At 42.3% G+C, this 21,502-nt stretch overlaps 1 protein-coding gene across 2 annotated transcripts; it reads left to right on the top strand.

Annotated features, from left to right (window-relative positions):
* Window positions 1–7,986: 7,986 nt before the first annotated feature.
* Window positions 7,987–13,756, top strand: LOC123077431 (NAC domain-containing protein 75). Of its 2 annotated transcripts, none has more exons than XM_044499710.1 (7): window positions 7,987–8,099; window positions 8,193–8,361; window positions 8,502–8,679; window positions 9,196–9,785; window positions 10,516–10,770; window positions 11,690–11,788; window positions 13,130–13,756. In XM_044499710.1, the coding sequence occupies exons 2-7, from the start codon at window positions 8,248–8,250 to the stop codon at window positions 13,208–13,210; spliced, it is 1,317 nt and encodes a 438-aa protein (XP_044355645.1). In that variant the 5' UTR covers window positions 7,987–8,099; window positions 8,193–8,247; the 3' UTR covers window positions 13,211–13,756. The 2 variants fall into 2 exon arrangements, with proteins under 2 accessions (XP_044355645.1, XP_044355644.1); XM_044499709.1 differs by having other exon boundaries at window positions 8,499–8,679.
* Window positions 13,757–21,502: the final 7,746 nt, after the last annotated feature.

Below are 21,502 nucleotides of genomic sequence, written 5' to 3'. Positions count from 1 at the left end.
CGGGGTTGATATTATGCAACTCGAGCTCGTAGAACTTAGGAAACTTGGGAAGGAAGGGGTGCAGAGTAAAAGACAAACCCGCTAGCAGTACATGATGAAGGCGATGATTTCCCTCGTATCATGGGTAGGGTGTCCCTCCTAGCCAGGTACCCATCACTTGATCAACGCCTGGGCAGGGATGTGCTCGTCCTCCGTCCATCCCTCTAGCTTCTCGGTCATCACAGACGACTCCTTCCAGGAGGTGATCCTATGATGTACGTGTTGGAAATATGCCCTAGAGGCAATGATATTGTATTATTATATTTCCATGTTCACAGTTAAGAGTTTATATTGTATGCTATAACTGCTATGATCTTGGAATGTGCGATTCAGTGGAAAACTCATATGCACGCGTGGAATGATAAATGGTAAAATAAGACTCCTTGTCTCGCCTCTAAGACTAGCTCAAGTGTTCTTGGTGATCATGTTTTCCAGATCTTAGAATATCATTAAGTGTAACGATAGTCCTAAAACAACAATGATAATATGACGTTAGAAGAATGATCATATTGAATCAATCCAAACTTGTTTTGTTATACTTTGAGATACTATCGTCACAAGTCAATCGTATAACACAAATAGAGTTAACATATTCTTTAGTTCCTTAAACCATGAGAGTATCATAGTCACTTCTTACCGTACAATGAACTTTGGGGTTTCTCAAACGTCAGTTGTAACACAATGATCATAACGACAGATTACAGGTTCATCGGTAAGTTTGACAAGGGACTAGATATCTCAAGAGTGGGATTTGATCCTCTGACGATGGAGAGATAATCCTAGGGCCCTCTCGGTGTGATGGCATCCATCATCGTACTGCCAGACACAGTTGACTAGGTCATAGGGATGCCGAAACATGTCAAGAGAAAGAAGAACAAAACCGACAACGAGGAGACCAGTATAGTGAGCATGAGAATGATTCAATAGGAAACCATATGTCTCACTTCAGGTTTTGTAAAGTATCGCGAAGCAAAGGGAATAGCACATGATAGCCCAAGGTTCACTCGAATGTCATTCGTGTATTCATAGGGATTGATATGGATGTCCATGGTTCCGCCATCGATCATTAAACGGAAGGGTTTTGTTCATGTCTATGTTTTAGCGAACCTATGACTATGTTCATGTCTATGTTGATGCATGTAGACCAATACCGGCGAAATGGTGAAGTAGATATTTATATTTGAAATGCTTCAAAATAATTTCAGAATGAAGTAGAAATTATTTTGACAAGAAAATTATGTTTCTATAATTGGATTGCAGAAAGAAATATTTGAGTTACACGTTTAGTGATTGTCTGATGAGTTGTGAAAAAGGTTTATTAACTTGCACCTCCTGGAACATTACTATGAGTGGCATGTCTGAGTGGATGTAATCAAATCATGTATGACATGGTGAGATCAAAGATGACATCAAAACTATTTGCCAATATATTTTTAATGTGATGCTTTAGAGACCGTGGTTTTACATTGAAAAGAGCGCCATCAAATCTTTTGAAATGATTTCACATAAGATATAGAATGGTATACGAAACCATTTGGTCGTTTCTTAAAATTTGGGAATATAAGACATAAGTAAAAGTGTTTACGAGATTATGTCCCAAGCTAGAAAAGTGCCACTCTCTTGGTTATCCCAAATAGTTGGGTATTCCTCTATCACTACGCCAAATCAAAGTGTTTTTGCTACAGAGTGCAGTAAATTTTGAAGGAAATGTTTCTGCAAAATAGTGAGTGGGAGAACAGTGCAACTTGACGAGATAATAGATTCTTCGTCATCAGGTCAATGGAAAGAAACACCGGAAGTAGTTCTAGGATTTCCTACCGCAACTGGTACGGAAGCCTCTACATAAGATATGGAGACTTTGATCGAACATGTAGCCGAACTATATAGGTTTGGCAAACTCGTGCAAACCTTCCTCATGTGAAGAAGAGATATTGTTGAACAAACAATAAACCTATAATTCAAAGAAGCATTGATGGGCCCTGACTCCGGAATTGGCTATAAGCCACAATACTCCGAGATAGTATCCATATACATATTTCAAGTTTAGAACTTGATGAACCCTTTGGACAACTTAGTGTCTAAAGTATAGTAATGGATCTATAAACTGACAAAGATGAAAATATTTTAATGCTTAACTTGTTACAAATACTTTTTGACAAGATCAAGGAGTTGATTATGACGAGATTGTCTTATCATAGCAATACTTAAAGTCAGTTCAGATTAAACTAAAAATTATTAAATATTTCAATTATGAGATATATAGATGTCAAAATGATTCCCATGAGATGAAAATAGAACCAAGATTGTATATCTGATACGGTCCTAGGTCGATGCAGAGGATGCTAGTAAGTGTGCAAACTTCAAGAGATCCTGTAATGATCTAAAGCAAGCTTAGTAGAGTTGGAATCTATGTTCTGATGAAATAATCAAATTGATTTCATTGAGGAAAGCGAAGATGCTTGTGTTTACAGGAAAGTAAGTGGGAGCATAATAATATTTCTAAACAACTATGTGTGCATAACGTATTATTGATTGGAAATAATATTCTTGACACAAATTAGGACTTCATTAAATGGTTTGCAGCGAAGTTCTTAGGCAATATAGCCTTGGTACTAGGCATTATGATCTATGGAGATAGTAGTGCCTAACCAGGCTTAGCAAAAATGCATATTGACAAGATATTAAAAGCAGTTTAGTATGGAAAATGCCAAAAGAAGTTTCTTGTCGAAGTCACATGGAAGGAATTTTATGCAAGAATCGGTATCCTGAAATACGGATGAGCGAGATACATGATTTCAATCACACTTGTGTTAATTATATTCCATGGTATGTAAACAACCATATATGTTCACTGGTCCAAGTTGTGAGTAAAGTTACTAGAATGGTCAAATTTTTGATCATAGGACAACCGTAAAAATTTCATCAAGTACTGGCGACACGTTTCTCGCATGCAGAGAAAATGAAGAGATTGTTGTAAGGAATTACATCAATACATGCTCGTTGTAAGTAGTACATCGACAAAATCTTCATCGATGCTCCAAGCGATTTTTTATTTCAATTAACTGACTTATGGTGGCACAATAAGTTCAAATTGGCCCAAGAAATTTTCTATGGTGAATTCTATAACAGAAGACTGAGTATATTGTCGCTTTAGAAGTAACAATGGAGGGTGACGAATCAAAAGTTCATTGATGAGCTTGGTCTGGTTTCTAGATGGCTGTGCAAATGGAACACTTTTCTTCATAATGGTTTCATAGCTCGGCCTAAGGAATCATAGGTGCTGCGAGTGATTCACTAAATACAAAGCCAGTTTCACATAAACTATGAATTCATGTGAAAAGCATGACAGATGCATTGAAATGCAAATGATACACGTAGATCTGAAGTTGTCAAGATCCAATAGGATGAAGGCTATACGCCAAGCAGAGCATGGACAAACATCGGATTGCCATTGGTGTAAATGAAAAAAATGTGCTAACTAGATTATTAACTCTAGTGCTAGCGGAAGTCTGTTGGAAATATGCCCTAGAGGCAATAATATTGTATTATTATATCTCCATGTTCATAATTAAGAGTTTATATTCTATGGTGTAACTGCTATGATACTGGAATATGCGATACAGTGGAAAACTCATATGCACGTGTGGAATGATAAACGGTAAAATAAGATTCCTAGTCTCGCCTCGAAGACCAGCTCAAGTGTTCTTGGTGACCATGTTTTCCGTATCTTAGGATATCGTTAAGTGTAATGATAGTCCTAAAACAACATTGAGAATATGATGTTAGAAGAACGATCATATTGAATCGCCTCAAACTTGTTTTGTTATACTTTGATGTACTATCGTCACAAGTGAATCGTATAACACAGAGAGAGTTAACATATGCTTTAGTTCCTTAGACAATGAGAGTATCATAGCCACTTCTTGTCGTATGATGAACTTTGGGTTGCTCAAACATCATCTATAACATGTTGATCATAACGACAACTTACAGGTTCATCGGTACGTTTGATAAGGGACAAGATATCTCAAGAGTGGGATTTGATCCTCTAATGATGCAAAGATATTCCTAGGGCCCTCTCGGTGTGATGGCATCCATCATCGTCCTGCCAGACATAGGTGACTAGGTCATAGGGATGTCGGAATATGTTAAGACAAAGAAGAACAAAATTGGTAACGAGGAGACCGGTATAGTGAGCATGAGATACCAATATATCTCACTTCGGGTTTTGTAAAGTATCGCGAAGCAAAGGGAATAGCACATGATAACCAAAGGTTCACTCGAATGTCATTCGTGTATTCATAGGGATTGATAAGGATATCCATGGTTCCGCCATTGATCATCAGAAGGGTTTTTGTTCATGTCTATGTTTTACCGAACCTACAGGTTCACAAGCTTAAGGGAATCATGATCTGCCGCGTGTTAGTGAAGTTAGAGATATGACAAAATATTCTCGGAATAGTTTCGGGAACATAAGAAATAGTTTCGATAGAAACCGGGAGCGTTTCTGGGTTACCGGAAGTGTTTCGGGTAATACGAAAAAATGATATATATGCAGAAATTATCTCCGGGGACCTAATATAAATAATTGAAGGCTATAATATTGATTGAGAGGCTCCTACAATTTATTTACAGTCAGTGGGCTAAGGGAAATATCATTTGGCCTATTAGTGGAGAGCTAATAGGCCTTGAAGGGCCATTTAGGGATGGCACCCCTATTTTAGCATATTAGAGAAGCTAAGGGGGTGCAGAGGAGGTGGAGAAGGACTCTTCCTTGGTCACGACCCAAGGGAGGGTTTTCCCTCCTCCAAGTCGTCCTAGCCCCTCCCTCCACCTATATATATGTTAGGGGGCGCCCCCTTTGAGACACATAGGTTCTCCCTTGATCTCGGTGCCCCCTGTCTCTAGTTCTAGTTTTTTTTATCTAGACTTGATCTAGATTAGAGCAGTTCTAGTTCTCTCTAATCCTCATAATAGAGAAGTCCTGTGAGTTTCTCTTCTCCGTTATCTAATTCTCCGGCAACGATCAGCTCTTAACGGTGAAGCGTTGTCGGATCGTGAAGCATGTACGCTTGCAATCTATAGAGAGGATGTGGTTTCGGTCTTCAGTTTGAGGGATCGTTCGTGAACGGTTCGAGGGACTTCATCAACGATGTACACCAACTCTTCTTCCGTGAAACTCGTTGGTACCGATCCGATCTAAACCTCTATATGCATCTTCATAGTGTTCCTGTAACGTGATCTTAGGACAAATTTTTTGTTTTCTACTACGGTTCCCAACAATATGAATACACCCGAGTTCATGCCTGAGAGCCTTGGCAAAGAACAAAACCTCTTATGTCTTAGAAGCCCTCAACCACGGGTATCGGCGGCTAGCCTCCGTGGTCCTAAGATGCCCAGATACACCCAAGTGAAGGGCAATACTGGTGCATCCTCCATGGGTCATGATCTGAATCCCGAGCAAGGGACGTATGTCGTCATGACTCGAGTCTCGCTTCTGGAAGGAGATGCAAGTGTGCTCCTATAAAAAAAACAAGCTGAGATCAACCACGTCGATCCCTCAAGCATCACTCAGGACTCCAATGAAATTTATGATCTGCCCCACAATGAGCCACTGGCCAGATCCCCTAGTTGGCAACAACAAGATATCAACGAGCCTTACCTGTTATTAGCTCCTCACCACAACACCCTGACCCGACAAAGTGGCTGTCATCCGACTTACTCTTTCTCTTTTGTCTTCTTTGTTTTGCAAGGATCTGGTAAGTCCCGAGCAATCTCTTGGTGATAGACCGGTCGACACTCAAGGGCTACTACCGAGAATAAATCGACTGGACTGTGAGACCCTTGGGATACCAAAGCAAGACCCCTTTCATCGGGCCAAGCCAACCACCTGAGCCTAATATCCGGGTGGACGACTTCGTCGCCCTATGGTGCTTGGGGAAGATAGCCAACAGACACAGGGCCTGGACCGAGCCAGCGCACTGGGACGAGCTCACCTTGGTCCAGCCCAGAGATGTAACCCTAGCTTTTCTTGATTATATAAAGGCAAGTACGGAGGGTACGAAAGGCATCCAAGACATTCTAAATCATCCTATAGCTAAGGTTCTCACCTACCACCATATCCTTCCTCTCCGCCACATGCCGAGAGCTTGCAAACCAAGTAGCCGATTTCTCTGATGATCCTCCCGGTCGTTGGTGAGTACTCGAGCAATACAATCACAAAAGGCAGGGGTCTTACCTCCTCCTAGAGGGCATGGACATGGGTAAATTCCCTGTCTCGCGTCTTACCATCTTCATCTACTGCTCACACCCCCCTCGAACAAATACGTCATCGCTCGATGAAGCTGCGAGTCTTGAAGCACCAATAGCAGGGCGGACACATGGGACGCTTGATATATACATGATAGGTGGTGGACATGACATAAGCGGTCTATATATAGAAACCACCTTGAGTACTTCCGAGATGGAGGTGGTTTCTGACAGGGGGTGCCTCCAATGGTGCCATTGGAGTGGAGGCGGTTTTTTGTTTTGGGAATCACCCTTATTTGAGGCGCTATTGATTTTAACACTCAGAACTACCTCTGTGGACCACGTTTAGAGTCTACTTTTGTACTAGTATGAGATCATGGTGGGATTTACCGTGCGATGATATCCCGTGCATGGATTCGCTGTCCCCATTGGTCTGAGGTTTGTGCCACATTTTATGGATTAGGCATTTTTATCGCGTTTTAGAGTGTTGCACTAGTTTTTGTTCTTTCAAAATGTACCACAAAATCTAATCTGAAACGAGCGCACTCTTATTTGTTGGTACACGAGGAAACATTATGATACACTTTTGAACAAGGAAAAAAATCCAACAAAGCATTACGTAACACACTCTGAAATAAGATAATCATGAATCTAAAAAACCGACATATGGTAGATACATGCAGGGAATGTCACATGTACGATAGAAAACCCCCCTCTCCTGTCATGCTCTTCTATGGGGGAGGCCAAGCTCCGGGCTTTCATCAAGGGCCTCCGTGTGGCGTGGACTTATTTTCCGCCTACTATTCTTGAGGCCGACATTTCGTCTATTCAACGTTGTCTTTCTGACGTTCCTTTGATAAACTTGGATGAGATTTAAGAAAGATGTTTTGACAGAGTATGTGCTGGGTCAAAATCAGTAGGAATGTTTTTCTTTTTTTTTTTGCGGGGAGAAAATCAGTAGGAATGTTAATGGGGTCGTCCATGGGATTGCTATGTTATTATATATGAGTTGAGGTGTGTTGAACGACGTAGTTCCTGCGTGAATGTTATGCTCAGCTATGGTCGTCAGAATGTTGGTTAGGTGATAATATAAGTGGCTTTCAAAAGAAATTATGATTGTTAGAATTATGTTTCCGTTTGAGATGCATGGCAAGGCTACCCCTCGTTGAGCCTACTATAGTTGCTAGGCTGCTAGGTAGCCTCCATTCGTAGGGGGCTTTAAGCTCGCCCTTCTCTTTCTTTCCTTCTGCGTGTGAGTGAGTGCAGTACAGTGTGTGGAATCTGCAGTAACAGCTGTGGTGTGTGGTGTGCGGTGTGGCGGTACAGCACTTCTTCTTGCCTTTTGCTTTTGGTTGATTTTAACACCAGCTTAGCTTGCTAACCATCTCAAGTCCCATAAAACATACATGCATCAACGCTAAGCATCTTACTGATGGTGCATATGTGCACTGTCATCGCATCATCTTATATTACAGCGAGCCGTTCCCATCAACAAATTAGTGATAGTTAATCTTACAGCCAGATTAACCTGTCAGCGTGTGTATGCTGCGTACTACGTGTAGGGTGAGAGAGGAGGAAAAGCGAGAGAAGCCAAGGGGCGGGGCCCTTTAACTTTTCCTCAAGGGGCTGGGTGTGGCTTGAGTTAAAGCGGCCGAGGAAATTCTGCCCTCTCTCCTATTAAAACTGGTGAAAGCGGCAGGCTGCCTGCCTCGATTTTTTTATATCTACGCCCCCTCCCCCTCACTCGTTTGCTCTCGATCTCCTTCCTTCCTCGCTCCCCTACTCCCTCCAACTCTACCCGCCCCCCCTCGGTTCGCTCACCGGCCTCAGTTTCTCGCCGTATTTTCGATCTCATCGGCATGCTCTCTCGCGTTCTGAATTCTGCTCGCCTTGGTCCCTTGCAGCGGGCGCGCGCATGCATGGACACCGTCTCCGGCGGCCGCGCGTGAACCAGGAGACATGAACAGGGGTCACATCAGCAGCTCGGAGCTCATCGACGCCAAGCTCGAGGAACACCGGATCTCCACCGCCAGGCACTGCCCCAACTGCCGCCACAAGCTCGACTGCAAACCGGTATGCATATGTCAATTTCTTCTTCTTTTGCGTTTTTTGCACCTCGGTGGTGCTAGCCACTGGGTGCACATTAGGGTTCTTTGAATGGTGCAATTCCGCATATAGTTTTGATGGAATTAACCGGTGTCAACTGCAAGAAGGATTGGTTGGGGCTACCGGCTGGCGTCAAGTTCGATCCGACGGACCAGGAGCTGATCGAGCACCTTGAGGCCAAGGTGAGGGAAGAAGGCTCGAGATCTCACCCTCTCATCGATGAGTTTATACCCACCATAGACGGCGAGGACGGCATATGCTACACACATCCTGAAAAACTTCCAGGTGAGACACTATTCGAGATGGCTAGCTAGACAACTATGCTAGCCATGAACATAAATATTAATTACACATGTATGTCTATTCCTTGCTTTTCTTGCAAACTTTAGCTTTGCTTTCCATGGGGTGATCGGTATATCATATGTTGGGATCATGTATTTCGTCATAAATTGTGAGGGTTGTGGTTCGATTTGGGATATGGCATATATTCCCTCGTTGTTCTTGATGTGCTCTAGCGCCCCATCTACTCCTGGTGTTCTCCACATGTGCTCTTGGGTATATGCAGAGAGAATTATCATTGTTTATGGAAAGTTGTGCCTAGTCTCTCATATCTCTCTCTCCTCTCTATGTCATGATGGTAAGATGCTTCTGAAGTTTCCAAATAGGTTTCTTTCCTACCTTTTACATGCCTTCTCTTTTCCAGAGGTTTGTTGCATCTGCCAAGAGAACACTGGCCACCCACCCACACACTCGTACGTGCTCATACTGACTGTTAATTTCTGCATCTGTGGTCATGAGCAGGTGTGACAATGGACGGCCTAAGCAAGCATTTCTTCCATCGCCCTTCCAAGGCGTACACGACAGGCACGAGGAAGCGGCGCAAGATACAGACGGAGTGCGATGTGCATAAAGGGGAGACGAGGTGGCACAAGACCGGCAAGACCCGACCAGTGATGGCCAATGGCCGGCAGAAGGGCTGCAAGAAGATCCTGGTGCTCTACACCAACTTCGGCAAGCACCGCAAGCCCGAGAAAACCAACTGGGTGATGCACCAGTACCATCTCGGAGACCTCGAGGAAGAGAAGGAGGGGGAGCTCGTCGTCTGCAAGATCTTCTACCAAACGCAGCCCAGGCAGTGCAGCTGGTCCGCCTCCTCAGACCGTGGAGGTGCCGGTGGCGCGGTGGCCATTGCCGCCGCGGCGGCAGTGACGGTGCAGGAGCAGCGTATGAGGGACAGCGGCAGCGGCAGCTCCTCGTCGAGGGACCACGAGGCCTTGTCGGCAACGTCGTACCCGGCTGGGTATGCCATGGCGGCCGCCGTCGAGATGCAGCACTTGAAACACTCCGGCGACCATTTCAGCTTCGCGCCTTTCAGGAAGAGCTTCGAGGAGGTAACTAGACATTCTTTCGTCTCTCCGTCTCGCCACATCGTTGGTTTGCTTAGATCTACACTACTGTATGCCGATATAGCTAACGCTGCCGGTAGGTCCAGGAGCACATCATGCAGATCACGCGAAAGTACGGTCTGCTCGGTTGGTCCGACCATTCCCATGCACGCACGCATGCATGCCGCTACAGTTTCGAGTTACGGATGTAGTAGATCGATGGTTTCTGTTCGGTTAGTTTAGTTGCCTGTCGATCGCGTGCGTATGCATGGATGGGCTGCTGTTCGATCGGGTAGCTGACCTAATCCTATTGTGTGTAGGATCGATGGGCTCGCCAGTGCAGAGCAAAAGCTGAGCTTGGCTACATGCATGCATATGCACATCACACAGCATGGGAGAGGGTCGCCGGTCCTTTTAATTAGTTCGAGCCTCACATCATTTTACTCAAACTGCAAGCAACGCTAGCTAGAAACCATCCACACCCACCGTGAAAGCAAGAAGTGCCAGCAAGTTTCTTTTCAATAGTTGATAGATGCGTCCCATTCTCTCCTACCTAAGAGAAAAAAGAGATTTCCAGAAAGCTCAAACGCGCATGTAACAGCATAACTGAAAGGGAGCACGAATTGATGAGTGAGATATAAAGGAGACTAGCCATCTAGATTTTTTTTAAATATGTAAATATAAGAAAATATACGAAGATATACATTTTCGGCATTCATTTCTGTGTGTTGAACAGGTTGGTATAGGTGCTGATCAGGTGCCGTCCGATCAGCTTGGGCGATCAGAGCATCAGCAGCATGCCGGTCAGGAACAACAGCCTCACCGGCCGGAGCTTGCAACAACGGCCGTGCCTGCCACGTCCTTCCTGATCAGTAGGCCGACGAACCCCATCTCAGCTACAGTTCCGCCGCCGTTGCAGCACACTTCTGTCGTGCTCGACCATGATCAGTTTCACGTGCCAGCAATTTTTCTCCACCACGACAAATTTCAGGTGATTCCATCCTGCTAGCTTGTACACATTCATCTGGAATATATATGATGCTTGTATATATTCTTGAGTAACTGAGCTCTCCAATGCAAGTTTGCAACCACCGTATGAACGCATGTGTTTATTCACATTGAGGGAACAAAAATGTAACTAGTTATGTGCTTCTTGTCTACACAAATTTAGGCACTTACCGGCTTGCTAACAACTGAAAAACACTTATTATCCCCCCAATCTAACATCCATTTTCTTTCTCAAGATTTCACATCAATTTTGTATGGGATTCTCAAGCTAGGTTGGCTAGTGTATATACAATCTAGAAATTACTTAAAAGCACAACTAAAATGTCATAACTAGTCCTTTTGTTTTGCAGTTAAAAGGTATTTTCATAAATTTACACAAATAAACCAGCCTATGTAAAATGATATTGTGTTTTTAAAACATGGGTAGATTGTTTCATAGAATTTCTGAACACACACGGTTACTATATATGTAATTTTCATGGTACGGCACACATATATGTTCCACCAACTTTATGCCGTGTAATTTATGGTGGAAGATGCATTGCAACTTTTTACAAAAATATATATAGAGAGGATACACAATTTTAGAAGGATTCTTTGTGTTGTAGCATATTCAGCTTTCTAGGTTGATTATAAGCATAGCATGAGAAACCACTTGTATTTTAAAGTACACTAAACTATGGTGCTCTATAATTCCGTCCTTCACGGATGGAACCATTTGGAATTTATGGAAAATGTTTGTTTCATCTAACGATGTTAGTGCAATACCAGCTTATTTGTTTATATCCTTCCTAAGTTTTCAGTTAAGTCAAATATACTATATCTTTATAGTCTCTTTACCTTTTTTTCTCTTTACTAAAAGAACGCTTTAGTTACTGTTTCATTCAACATTATTACCACAGAACATGCAACAACAGCAACAGCACCAGCAAAAGATTGACCGCAGGTCTGCTGGCTTGGAAGAACTGGTAATGGGGTGCACGTCTACATGCACAAAAGGAGTAAGTAACCTCCATTACTTGTATTTGTTTTGCCTCCTATGCGTGTATGAAAACTGATAAGAAAAACATAACAACGTAATTAACGTACCAGCGATGATGTGCTATATGTTTGCGAGTCCGGACACTGTGGTTTCTTATAATGGAAATCGAAGAGGGTGCTCTCTTTATAAAAATAAAAATAAAAAAAACTAACCAGCATGTATACATGTAACCTATGAGCTGCATGTGACATTTTGGCATGGTTTAAGCTAAGCACATTAATCAGTCCCTAATAAGTTAATCCACATTCGGTTATCTTGATCCATATACTCCTAGATATAGGTGGGAAAGCTGCAAGTTGCGTGGTAGAGGGCATAAAAAAGAAAGACTGCCCCAGGGTGGCCTGAGAGGAAACTTCAGTGTGGGGCCTTGCAGTTTCTTTGTCCCCGGGCCGTAGGAGTACTGTGGAACAAGGCCTTCAGCATGACAGCTTTTTATCCCATTTGTTTCCTATTTATAAATTCGCCATTTTAGGCGCTTTTACAGCATGCAAGCCAACAAAATCGAGAGAGAGCTTTGGTGCTGCTCCTAGCTAGTGAGATAGAAGAGACATCATGAATATATGCAAACAAGGACCACCCTTTGCTTTGCTTTCGAGTGCATGCCAAAGGGAAGGGGTGCCCAAAGACCAACGTAAAAAACAAGGCCACACTTTCCTGCTTTCATCACCATATAGCTAGCCGAAAATGAGAGCTTTTACTCCGTGTCGGTCGCCCGGCCTTCTTGTTTTCCAGACTACTACATGTCCTAGAGTTGTTTACCATTAGCTCTTGTGAAAAGAGCAAAGTAACACGGGGCACTTGTTCTTTCTCTCTTTTTTCCATGAACCGATTCACATTGAACCATGCATGCATGAACTTGCATGGCATTTGTTATCATTGATCTGTTCGTTTTGTCCTACTACAGTTCATGGAGATAGTCTTGTCAAGGTATCAACTCAGATATAGAGTACATGGTTCTTGCCTGCAAACTGTAAAAAAATCCAGCCCCCAGCCCCCACCACCACCACTACAAAGAAAAAACTGTAAATATTCCAACAGAACAAACTGCTTTCTTATCTCCTCACGTGTAATCCAGCTCTGCCATGTATCTTTTCTCACTTGAACCTTGATATCTTCTGGAGCTTAAATGTTATGGTAGACAGTTGGATCCATATATGCACAATGTTGATTATTATTATTTTGTATCCACTGACATGCATGTATCCTTCTCTCTTTCAAGTACCGTAGCTTTCTCATTTGAATCAATGTTGCACTTCACTGGGGTTGTTCCTTTTTGACCACTTTTCCTATTCTACCGCAGGAGACTTCGATTCCTCACTCCCAAGAGACAGAATGGCCTTACCCATACTGGCCTCCTGACAACCAAGATCATCATGGATAGTAGCAACAAGACTGGTAAATACCAGATTAAACAAAAGCAACCACAACCTCTTTCTCTAGCTAGTATGGTCTCTCCCTCCTCGAATATACGGTACTGCTTTCTTGGAGAATGCACTACTGTTAATTGGGAGAAGAACCGGGAGATCTCATAGATCTTGGTCTGTCAATGGGGGGAAAAGGATACAATTTAACTTTGCAAAGGTGTTGAGGGGAAAGAGGAGGAGAACGGTTGGGGGAAAGGCATTGTTGTGCTGACATCAGAATGGAGCCTGATCGAAGCATAACTAATGAACCTTAATCCAAGTTTGATTATAAGCACATCATTGTTTGTCACAACTTTTGATGTGCATTAGATATTTTTCAATTGTAAAAAGTAATACTGTTTGCATGTACATTAACGTTGTTTTTTCGCTTAGTTTGAGACGCCTTCTTTTTCTTTTAGTGACACGAAAATTGTTTAGTTTTAATTGCTTACTGTTACTTTACTTTGTAACGAGTTGGATTCACATTCCAAATTGTTTCCAAGGAATAAATTTATGTTGATATATATATTGTTTATGCTGACTTATGCACTACCATATATACTTTTATTTTATTTTAGCGCTCCAGACATATACAATATCTTCGCAAAAAAAAAGACATGTACAATATGTATGTCGTATACTTACTGCTGCACGCTAATTTGGTTGTGAACTGAACTCTACTCTCTACACTAAAAACTGTTCATATGCATAGCCACAAAAGACCGTTAATCCATTATTAGTATTGCATGTTAGTTTCAGAAATACAATAATTTAGGATTGGTCAAAAGGTATTTAGCCGACCATTATTTTCCTAAAAATACTGTTAATCCAGTGTTTTATTACATGTTAGATTCACAAAATATAAGTAACAAAAAACAGTAATCTATAGGTGTCCCATAACCCCATTCAAAAAGAAAGGAACACCATGAACTAACTAACACTGCTTTGCTCTGTTATAATCTAATTAGATAATACATATGTGGTAGTTTCGTACAATTGTGTTTTGTATATCTCATTAATATAATATGTTAAAGTTAACTTTGTTCTTTTGCTCCATGGAGTATCATATATCCCTTGTTTTCTTTAGTGTGTAACATGAATATAATGTTGGTAGAAAAGTGCTATATATGTGCTTGTTTTAAGGATGTAGCTTGTGTGGATATCGTATCCATGGACATTATGTGTCATTGTTGTGCAAACATATATATATATATATATATATATATATATATATATATATATATATATATATATATATATATATATATATATATATATATATATAAAGTGTTGAGGAATCAACTTACATGCAAGGAATAAAGCAAGCAAACATAAATATAAATAAATAAACACAATTTTGAACATTGAGGCCTTCGTCCACCCCTGCCATCAGACCGAAGAAGAAACAATGTCTGAAAGGGAAGCATGCCACTAGAGAACAAGCATGCCTTCTTCTACTCCCAGTTGGCTAGAAACTGACACAAAGTCGTTTGTCTCCAGAACCAAAGAATTCCCCTACCCTCTCTCACCGTCTTTAAGGATGCCATCGCATCAAAATGCTGGGCAGGTCACCCGAGCAGCACATGAACACACATGGCCATGTTGCCAAAGGGGAGAATGGTGAGCACGACCACCTCACCATGCAAGCTACCCACAGACATCGATGCCGCCAACGACAGAACCCACCTAGTAAGACACAAGCTTTATGACGATAACAACAAAAGAAGCCATGTGAAGAAAGGCAGGACATCACTACAAGCGTGATAGCGAGAACTCACAGAGACCCCAAGCTCTCATCACCACCACCATGTCACTGCGTCAGAGAGTGGAACCCTATCCCTTCTCGCACATCACCCCCCCCTAACTCCTACGAACAAGGAGCACCCGGTCATGGAGAGCACAATGACTGAAGGAGGGCATCGTACCCACGACAAAATTACATCCCCATGAAAATTAGACCAAGCCAGCATCACCTTCCCTGCGTCCACACAACGATTCTCCCTCGCCCCACAGTCCTAAGACGAAGCCTCCAAGGAAGGTATGAATCTTCACAATCCAAGATATTATTTAGAAAATCGGGTGTATAAAAAATGACTAGGATATACAATATGAGTTTTTTCATCATCCATGAATCCAACCTTGTTTTGCAGAATTTAATGAGTCCCGGCCAAGGTATATAACCTGCCAAAGAAAAACCTAAGATTAGGTAAAAACAACAATGGCTCTGAGACCACGCGGTGCGCACAAAGTGTCATCATCGAGCATCTAAAGCCTAAGAGTTATCATATGTTCCCATCAATAAAAAACTCTAGTGTTTTACGGGCATCATTGGGTACTCTGCTTCATTCAAATGTATAAATATTTTTATGGAGTTTCTTTTAAGAGAGAAGACCAAGAGTGGACAATATATGTTTAGAATATACAAAATGGAATAGGTAAGATGGAGAAGATTTATTGACAGATAAGGTAAGAGGATAATAGGAAAGATAAGAATAAAACATACAAGCATGCATCCTAAAATTCTAATATATTCATATCAATAATACAACATGTGGCAATTGTAACATCCATACCAAAATACTACAATATTCATACCATAATTCTACTGCAAGAATCATAGCAAAATATCATAAACATATATAGCTATTTATTAGCAATATCCAACATGATACATAATAATATCATATAAAATGCATTACAAAATGAACATGTAGCAATTGTAATGTTCATAGAAAAATAACATGAACAATATATAGCCATTCCATAGCAATATCATATAAGATGACGGGGGAAACCCGACAGCATGGCAGAGGCACCACAATAACGATGTTGGGTCTATGCACACATATGGTGGCATGTGAGACCCCGTTGGCAGGACATCATAGCACCACCACCAGAGTGGGACAAACTTGGGTAGTAGGTATCGTGGCACAACGCACGGCTGGATGGATGTCGACGATACACAACAACAAGATAATGCACTATAGGGCGACTAAGTCGACAATGTCACGGCAAGGAGCAAGCATGGCACCGGGTAAAGGAGATGAGCATGGGCCGACGATGATGCACATGGGCGGGAGCGGCAAGGGATGAAGCATGTTGCGGCAAGGAGGGAACGTGCAACGTCATGACGCGATGATAGATACAGATATGTGCGGCGGATTCGCGGCGGGAGGGAATGGAGCAAGGATAGGGAAGGTCAGGGAGGGTGCGGTAGTGTCGATGGGGTGGCCGACAACACGAAAGGCACACACGAGAGGTAGTCAATCACGGGATGGATGTGATGGAGAGTTAGGGAGGTGGAACAGGGGTTGTAAAGTTATAAAAGCACGTGTGGTTGTCACCACATATCGGTTGCTAGGTTGGGTTGGCCAATGGTGACCAGCCAAACTTTGCGACACCAGTGATAACCATCTGTAATGATTGGGTTACCAGCTTGTCGCCCGTCAGTATTTACATGCCAACATAGCCCAGACATGGTCATCACTGACCGGTCATGGCAGGTTGTCAATGCTAAGCTTTGGCACTAATGGGTGGTCACTGGTCACTCGCTGATCCATGTTTATGTGTCAGTGTTGGCGCTATTTTTAGTAGTGTTGATGCTTCATTGATACCCATGTTTCTATCTATATATGTAATATACTAACTAATTGATCGAGCATTGCAACCAGGGCATATATATTTTAGTGTTTCACATCAATTGTGTCTCATATACACCCTCCACCCACTATATACGCCTCCCCAATTCAATCTTGCCACCTATGTCGTTAGTTCATCTAGTCGCAGTCCCCCTTCCACTGCCACCCACACACATTTTGGATCTTAAAACATAATTGTGTAGTTATGTATATGAAGATTCCAGTTAGAAGAAAAAAACATACGTAAGAGGTCATCGATGTCCATTTAGCCTCTCCACGAGAGTAGGACGAAAGGAAAAATGAACACATAGGAACCTAGTCTTGGTCTAGCAAAAGTGGAGATAACATGAGCTCACAGGTGATCCTAAAGATATGATAGAAATCACATCCAAAAAAAAGTGTGTGTCTTGAGCAACTCATGATGAATAAAAATATTAAGGAAAATCATAGTTAAATGCTCGTATAAAGGGTTCTAGCTAGCATAATTGGTCAACCGATCAATACCTTGTAAGGGCATCTCCAACACGGACCCTCAAACCGCACACATACGTCCGGACCCGGGAGCCATCCAACGGGGGCCTGTATCGGTCCGCCAAGCGGTCTAGACCATGTTTTTCCTGCAAACTGGAACCAAACATGGGGGTGAGGGCTTTGCGGGAGTCCTGACACGAGACACGTCAGACTGTTACACCCATGTCCCACAAAAAAGGAAGGTGGAGCCCTCCCTTTGTAGTATTGTTTCCATGTCTAAATCCCCCACTCTCTTCTTGTTGGGAAACATAGTAGAAAAAAAAATCGCGCCTACGTACACGCAAGATCAATATGAAGATGCATAACAGGTTGGGATCACGATCATTACCGTCACCGAGTTGTAGCTGAAGAAGAACATGTCACTGTAGATCGTACTTGGAGTCCCTAAACCCGTCAATGAACGATCCCGCGAACTGCCCATGAACAGTCCCTCGAACCAAAGACCGAAAGCATGACCTCTCTACTTGGTTGCAAAGGTGCAGCCTTCGTGATCCGGCAGCGCTTCGTCGTCTAGAGCTAATCGTCACCAGCGAATTAGAGGAAGGAGACTAGAACCACACTAGGCTTCTAATTATGAGGATTATAGAAACTAGACCAAGCTCTAATTAGTCAACTAGGACCAACTAGAACTAGGGCTAGATGGACCAGAGGAGGCTCCAAAACTTATGTTTCAAATAGCACCCAAACCTCTAGTATATATAGGTTGGGAGGGGAGGACGGGCTGCCACACAAGGAGGGAAAGATCCCTCCTTAGTGCGCCAGCCTAGGGGAGGGAGGAATCCCTCCCCTAGTACAATTCGGCCTCCCAACTAAGGGAAAAGGTAGCGCCTCCCCATTTGGGCCTTGGTGGCTCAATTCTCCTTACACCACTTGGCCTTTTTAGGCCCGTTGATATTAAATTAAATATAAAAGTCTCCTAACCATTATTACAGCCTTTTGTAGATAATTTATCATCACCGAAAACATTTTCCACCTATATATTATTTATCGGTAATACCCGGTATTACCCGATACTCTTTGAAACCCTTCCGGTGACCCCGAAACGCTTTCGGATCCTCTTGGAACTATTTCAAATATTTGTGAAACAATTCCACAAATATATTCTCATCACTCATGCCCTATTAATACTCAGCATATCGTGATTGCCTTAAGCTTGAGACCCCGTATGTTTGGTAACTCATAGACATGAACTACACCGTTCGTTCAATGACTGATAGTAGAACCGTGGACGTGCATATCAATCCCTATGAGTACATGAATGATATTCAAGTGAACCTTTGGTTATCATGTGATGTTCCCTTTGCTTAGCCATACTTCACAAAACCCGGGATGCATCGATATCCTCCTGAGTCATCACATGCTTACTATGTCATTATCCTCGTTACCGGTTTTATTCTTCTTTCTTGTTGTTGTGTTCCGACATCCCCTTGATGTAGTCACCTGTGTCTAGCCAAATGATGATGGATGCCGTTACATCTAGAGGGCCCTAGGAATATCTCTCCATTTTTGGAGGAGCAAATCCCACTCTCGAGCTATCTAGTCCCTTGTCAAACTTTCTGATAAGCTTGTAAGTCGTCGTTATGATCACCTTGTTACAAGTGACGTTTGAGAAACCCCAAAGTCCACTGTGTGGTAGGAAGTGACTAAGATACTCTCATGGTATAAGGATCAAAATCACATGTTAACACTCCGTGTTATCACAATTGAGTACAGACGATATTATCTCAATTCATAACAAACAAGTTTGGGTCGATTCAATATGATCATTCTGACAATCACTAAAGGAATCAGCTACTTTGCCGTCTGCCACGGCAGACGGCAAAGGCAAGGATGGCGGACGGCAAAGGCCTTTGCCATCTGCCGCGGACGGCAAAAGGCTCCGGCAAAGTAGGCATCGGTAAAGAGCTTCTTTGCCGTCTGCTTTTTGAAGCGGACGGCAAATGGGCCTTTGCCGTCCGCCAAATGACGTTAGCTGGACGTCACTGCGGGACAAGCCTTTGCCGTCTGCTGCTGTAGGCAAATGTGGGCATTCTTTTCCGTCTGCCACTGTAGGCAAAGCCTTTGCCGTCCGCCACTGTAGGCAAACTGACCAAATGGGTCAGCTCCCAGGGAGCACAGGTGGCCGCCGTGTGGCTTCTTTGTCGTCCGCGGCAGACGGCAAAGGAGCCTTTGCCATCAGCGGCTGACGACAAAGGTGCCTCTTTTTTTTTAAGCCAGCAATTTTCACAGCAAATATATGACATATATATATATATATATATATATATATATATATATATATATATATATATATATATATTTCACAGGGCTATTTAACAGCAAACATATGACATATCCAGCACATAAGTTTCATCGTGCATACATATATAGTTCCATCCATTCATACATAGCAAGTTGCACATACACATTGTTCCATCCATACATATTACAATGCAAAGTTTCATCAAGATAGCAAGTTCCATCATAGCAAGCTAGAAGAATACTAGAGGAGAATGAAAGAAAAAACAAGCACTCCATCATAGCAAGCTAGCTTCCGTGAAGTGAATGAAATCTGCAAAATGGCAAATAAGAACGTTAGAAAAAGGTGACTAGAAGAAGAAGTATATGCCATTTATGAGCTAACTTAGGTGAAATGGATCATTTATGAGCTAACTTAGTTGAAATGGATCGTTTATGAGCTAACCTAGGTGAAATAGATTGTTTATGAGCCAACTTAGGTATAATGCATCATTTTAGAGCTAACCTGGGTAAGATGGGTCATTTTGGAGCTAACCTAGGTGAAATGGATCGTTTTTGAGCTAAGTTAGGTGAAATGGATCGTTTATGAGCTAACCTAGGTGAAATAGATCGTTTATGAGCTAACTTAGGTGAAATGCATCATTTTTGAGCTAACCTAGGTGTGATGGGTCATTTTGGAGCTAAACTAGGTAAAATGGATTGTTTGTGAGCTAACCTAGGTGAAATGGATCGTTTATGAGCTAATCTAGGTAAAATGGGTCATTTTAGAGCTAACTTGGATAAAATGCATCATTTTAGAGCTAACCTAGGTAAGATGGGTCATTTTGGAGCTAACCTAGGTAAAATGGGTCATTTTAGAGCTAACATAGGTAAAATGGATCATTTTGGAGCTAGTCTAGGTAAAATGGGTAATTTTAGAGCTAACTTGGGTAAAATGGATCATTTATGAGCTAACTAAGGTAAAATGGATCATTTTAGAGCTAACTTAGGTAAAATGGATTGTTTATGAGCTAACTAAGCTAATTATGCCATTTTTGACATAAGTAAGCTAAGTACATGTCATTATTGAGCAAACCTAGTTAACTAAGCATATTAGAGCTAACTTAGGTCATTTTGGAGGAAACAAAGCTAAGTATAGATCGTTTGGGAGCTAACTTAGGTAAAATGGATGGTTTTGGAGGTTAGTAAGCTTATTAAGTCATTTTGGAGGAAAAGAAGCTAACTCTAGGTCATTGTGGTAAGCATATTGGAGGAAATAAGGCTAAGTCTAGGTCTTTATGCATTTGTTAAGCAAAACACTAGAGAAACTTACCATGATCATGGAGGTGTAGGAGCGGGCTGGCTCGTGCCGGTAGCTGGAGAAGGATCGTGCGATGCTTGTCTGGAGTTACGCTGCACCACAGATAATTTCCAATGTCTCGTTAGCATGATGACACTCAAATGATAAGAGTAGCAAGTAATGTCCATTCAAATTAAACTCACCGTGGTCCCAGGAGCAATCACTGGCATCGGCGAAGCGGTCTGACCAGTCTTCTCGCACACAGACTGCACATTTGGTTTTGACGACTCAGTCATACTAGTTAGTAATGAGACAAACACTACATGAATGTTTTGGCTAATCTGCAGAAGAAACTTAACACAAGGAGCTCGTACATGGCCCTTGCCTGCATGTCATTCCGTGCCCTCTCCTCCTCCAACATCTTTGTCGTCCTCTCCTCTAACTCCCGCTGCCTCTCCGCCGCCTCCGCCAGAAGTTTCTCCGTTCTATCTCTCTCACTCTGTATAGCAGCCTGCAACACCACTCCTCATTACCATTTGTAATCATTGATGGAAGCACACACAATGTAATGGAGAAAGATAGCT

Source organism: Triticum aestivum, chromosome 3D, assembly GCF_018294505.1.
Source record: "Triticum aestivum cultivar Chinese Spring chromosome 3D, IWGSC CS RefSeq v2.1, whole genome shotgun sequence".
NCBI classification, from domain to species: domain Eukaryota; kingdom Viridiplantae; phylum Streptophyta; class Magnoliopsida; order Poales; family Poaceae; genus Triticum; species Triticum aestivum.
This window is presented reverse-complemented; position numbering and strand designations above follow the sequence as displayed.